This window comes from Oxyura jamaicensis, chromosome 4, assembly GCF_011077185.1.
Source record: "Oxyura jamaicensis isolate SHBP4307 breed ruddy duck chromosome 4, BPBGC_Ojam_1.0, whole genome shotgun sequence".
Taxonomy (NCBI): Eukaryota; Metazoa; Chordata; class Aves; order Anseriformes; family Anatidae; genus Oxyura; species Oxyura jamaicensis.
This window is the reverse complement of record NC_048896.1, coordinates 9,732,526-9,736,464: the sequence shown is the minus strand read 5'-3', so window position 1 is coordinate 9,736,464 and position 3,939 is coordinate 9,732,526. Positions and strand designations below refer to the sequence as shown.

The window sequence follows — 3,939 nt, the reverse complement described above, 5'->3', positions numbered from 1 at the left end:
GCCGAGGGCTGGGAGCCCCCGCAGCCAGGCTCCCGCTGCCCTCAGGTGAGCCCAGCCGGAGGGAGCACGGCTCTGGGTGTAGCGACCTCGTCGCCCCGTGCCCAACACCCTCTGTGTCCCCCAGGTACGAAGCCGAAGCCAGCTGCCAAGCCCAGGCTGCAGCATCCTGGTGGGGCTCCGCAGCTGGCACTGCCATCCGCCATACCCAGACCCAGCCCCCGGGACAAGAAGACAGAAAGTAATTTGGCACATGGCTAATTCGGCACATGGTGGGGAGGCCTGGGGGGGCTGATGTGGCACCTAGATGGGAGCAGGGGGAAGGCCTGGGCTGCAGCGTGGAGAAGGGACGGGGAGTGGGGAGTCCCTGGAAGCACTGCAGGTAGGAGCCCAGGGATGCGGTCGTGCTGCGAGCGGTGCCTGGCCTCCCACCCACACGCACTGGTGATCTGAGGGCTTGTGGCCTCTCCCCGCAGGGTGGCAGGGGTGCTGGTGTCCCTGGGTGTGGGACAGGCACCTGGCCGAGCCCAGGGCTGCCCCAGGAGCGGCGTGGTGTAACTGCCTCGCAGCTGCAGTTCCTGCGCCTAATGCTCTTCCCTTCCAGCTGCTGTCAAGGCTGCGGGACACAGGCAGCCCTCTAAGAGGCTTTCCACAGCAATCCCTACCGTGGCTTCTCGCTCCCGACTGCGGCCGCCAGGAAAAGTGCCTTCCCCCAAGCGCTCTCACCTAGGTAAGGGGGAGTCGGGGCAGAAGCCCTTTAGGCTCCAGCACCGCGGAGGAGAGCTGGAGGCCTGGGGAGGACACTCGGCGTTCAGCTGCAAAGTCCAAGGCTGATCCCGAGGAAAGGACAGGAGGGGGCAGTGTGTGCTTAGGCTCGGAGGAAGGGCAGAGAAATGCGGAGCAGCAAGGCTGCACCGAGTGCCTTTCCCTGGAGAGAAAGGGCCTAAACAACCCTGGTGCTCTGGTTCACCTGTGGAACAGGGAGCAGCCCGGGCTGCTGTCGGGGCTCTCTCTGAGCAGGGCTCTGATGCTCTCCGTTTTGGTTTCCTGGACCCTCCTTCAGGATCGACTACCCAGGAGCTGCTGTGCAACAGGACCCGAGAGCTGAAGGAAAACGGTGAGAGCACAGAAAGGCTGCTTGTGGCATGGGGTGGGAGGGCAGCAGGGAGGCCTGGCCCCACGCAGGAGCGCAGCCCTTTGGGACAGGGCAGCTGCAGGCAGGCTGTGCGCAGCCTTTCCTGGCTGCTAAGTGCTCAAGGCCAGCTGAAAACCAGGTGTCCCGGGAGCGTTAGGAAACACCAGCAGCCCCCCGGGGCAGCCGCTCGCTGGGGAGTGCCGCTCTCCCTGCAGGGCCCTAATTGACCGTGAGCACCGGGGATGTTCCAGCCTGCTTCGTGGGCAGGGCGTGCTGCCTCCCCCAGGGACTGCAGCTCCGCGGGGAGCTGTGCTGGGCCCTGCAGAGGAAGGGGAAGCTGCCTCCCCTCTGCTGGGACAGCCCTGCTCTGCCCAGGGCAGCTCCCTGCCTCCCTGTGCCGGCTGGCCCCAAGCAGCCGCGTGGGAGCCGATTCTCCCTGCAGAGGGCAGAACCTGCTCGAGGGAGCCAGAGAGAGGCCTCTGCGCCCCTCCAGCAGCTCACGGCCTGCTGCTCCTTGTCTGGAGCAGCGCTGTGCCCTGCTTGAAGAGGGCTGCTGGCTGTGGCAGTTGCGTTTCTAGTGAAAACACGACTCTTTTTACAGGCCAGGCTGACCAGACGTGGGTGTGCGTGGGATCCCCTTCTCCCATCGTGTTGCCCCCCGTCCCTGCTCCGGGCTGCGGGGAGGCAGCCCCTGCTGAGCAGGTAAGAGCCAGCGGTGGCCTGGGTGCGCGCTGGGGCTTGGGTCGGAGCTGGGAGGTGGTGTGCCCTGGGGCTGCCACTTTCTGAGCTGGCACCCGAGCCGTCCTGGCCTTTCCCTGGTGTTTACACAATACCTTGTGCCTTTGCTGCGTGGCTTGACATCCTCCCCGGTGCTCAGGGGACTACAGGCTTCTGTTCAGTTATTTTTTTAAGGAAGTTTTGAAAGATTTACAGCCCTCATGGCTGTTACCATTGTCACTTTTATACCTCCTGACATTTTGGACGCATCCCAGTATGGGGTCAGGAGAGCCTGTGCTGGGGCTGGGCCGTGGGTCACTGCACCCCACTGACAGCCTGCTCTCGGCAGCCTGCAGGTGATCGGCTGTCCCAGGAGCTGAAGCGTGTAAAGGACGAGCTGGAGCGAGTGAAGGGCGAGCTTGGTACGTGGGGCTGGCTGCCTTGGGGCTGGAGAGCTGCAGAACAGCTGACTCCCCCCGTGCTTGCACCAGGAGCCCGGGGCCTGCAGCTCTGTGGGGAGGGGGCTGGCTTCGTGTCTGGGGGTAGAGCAGAACCCCAGTTACTGACTTGCCTCCTGCCCCCAGCTGACAGGACTGCCCGGTGTGAAGCCTACCGCCAGACAATCTCCTCCTTGCAGGCTCAGCTCAGAGCAGCAGGTATGTCCCCTCGCCGGGGTGAGCCCTTGCTTCCGCACAGGCTAAAGGGATGCTCCTCTGATCCCTTGCCGGTGTTGGCGAGAGCTGCCAGGTGGAAGGGACGAAGCTCGTGGCCTTTCCAGTGGGGCAGGTGCTGAGTGCTGGGAGCAACAGGGCTGTGATGCTGCTCTTGTTCCCCAGGAATCTGGCCAGAAGATGCAGCAGTAGACGAGAACGGTGTCGTGGGGAGAGACTGACAGCTGGCACACGGGACAGACACAACAGCGACTTGTCCAGGCACCTGGGCCAGTGATACTTGTAGAGCACTTGAACAAATGGATATTTCCTTATATTTAAAATAAACTTTTTTTCTTTTCTCAGTGCTGCTTCCTGTCCGCTGGCAGAGCGTCAGCGCCCCGTGCTGCCCATTCTTCTCCAAGGGGCCAGGCAGAAAGGGCAGCTCTGTCCCAGGCTGCCGCTGCTTCTGCCAGACCAGCCGGTGGGTCTGCTGCACGCAGGGAGGAGGTGGGTGGTGCTGCTGGACCCCGGCACGGCCTGGCCCTGGGGAATCCTTTCTGGAGAAACCTGCTACTTCTAAGCGGGATGTTTGGATGTGCTGGTGACAGCCGTGGTGGTGGCAGGTAGCTGCATGCGGAGGTTTCTGCCTTAACCTTGGTGCTGGGAGTGGGAAGAGCCAGCGCTTGCTGATGGCACATTTGCCTTCTGCAGCTCTTCGCTGCTTCTTACCAGTTTAACTGGTGGCGTGCTTGCAGGGCATGGAAGCAACACGTGGGGCTCCGTTCTTCCCCGTTCCTGCCTGCCAGTGCTGGAAGCGCTGCTTGCAAGCCCTGCCATGCTGCTTGCTGTCTGTGGTAGGTTGATGTGGGTGCCTCGTCCAACTGCCTCGCGTCTGGGTGAGGCCCTGGTTAAGTCCTGCTATATGCTGGCAGCGCCCCAGGGCTGGGCCGGGCAGGCTGGCGTGCTCCTGCTCCCCTCTTATCTCAGGCTGGCCTTTTGGGCCACCCCTGAGTGCCACAGGCAGCCTGTGCCCCTTCTGGGGTGGCTGCGAGTTCCCAGGGCAGCTGTCTGGGGACGCTCCATCATGGAGCTCTGCTCATGGAAGGAGATGGGGCTCCACGGGCTGGTTCAGCTCTGCTTCTGCAGGGCTTTTGGCTCCTTTCTGGCCTGGAGCTACCTCCTACCTGTGCTTCCGTGTAGCGCTGGCTATGCGCACCCTGCTGCTGCCTGCCTTCCTGCTGCTCCTGTTGGGACGTGTGCTTGGCTGCTCTGTGCCTCTGCCTGCCCCCAGCCCTTGGCCCCTGCTGCCGGATGAGGGCCCTGCGTTAGATGGGGAGGTGAGGATGGGCGCCGTGAAGATGAACATGGAGCTGCGTGGGAGGTCTGGGAGCTAGGAGAGGGTTTGTCCTGCTCCGTGCCTGGTGCTGCTCCCTGCCC

The 3,939-nt window shown here is 63.3% G+C and overlaps 1 protein-coding gene across 1 annotated transcript in view; it reads left to right on the top strand.

Annotated features, from left to right (window-relative positions):
* Positions 1 to 2,864, top strand: part of LOC118165852 — a 22,834-nt gene extending 19,970 nt beyond the window's left edge. Inside the window, exons 2-8 of the mRNA XM_035324214.1 lie at positions 125 to 238; positions 602 to 727; positions 1,061 to 1,114; positions 1,734 to 1,834; positions 2,199 to 2,271; positions 2,434 to 2,505; positions 2,686 to 2,864. Of these exons, the coding sequence (XP_035180105.1) occupies positions 125 to 238; positions 602 to 727; positions 1,061 to 1,114; positions 1,734 to 1,834; positions 2,199 to 2,271; positions 2,434 to 2,505; positions 2,686 to 2,741 (596 nt within the window). The 3' untranslated portion in view covers positions 2,742 to 2,864. The remainder of the gene's footprint in view (positions 1 to 124; positions 239 to 601; positions 728 to 1,060; positions 1,115 to 1,733; positions 1,835 to 2,198; positions 2,272 to 2,433; positions 2,506 to 2,685) is intronic.
* The last annotated feature ends 1,075 nt before the right edge of the window (positions 2,865 to 3,939 follow it).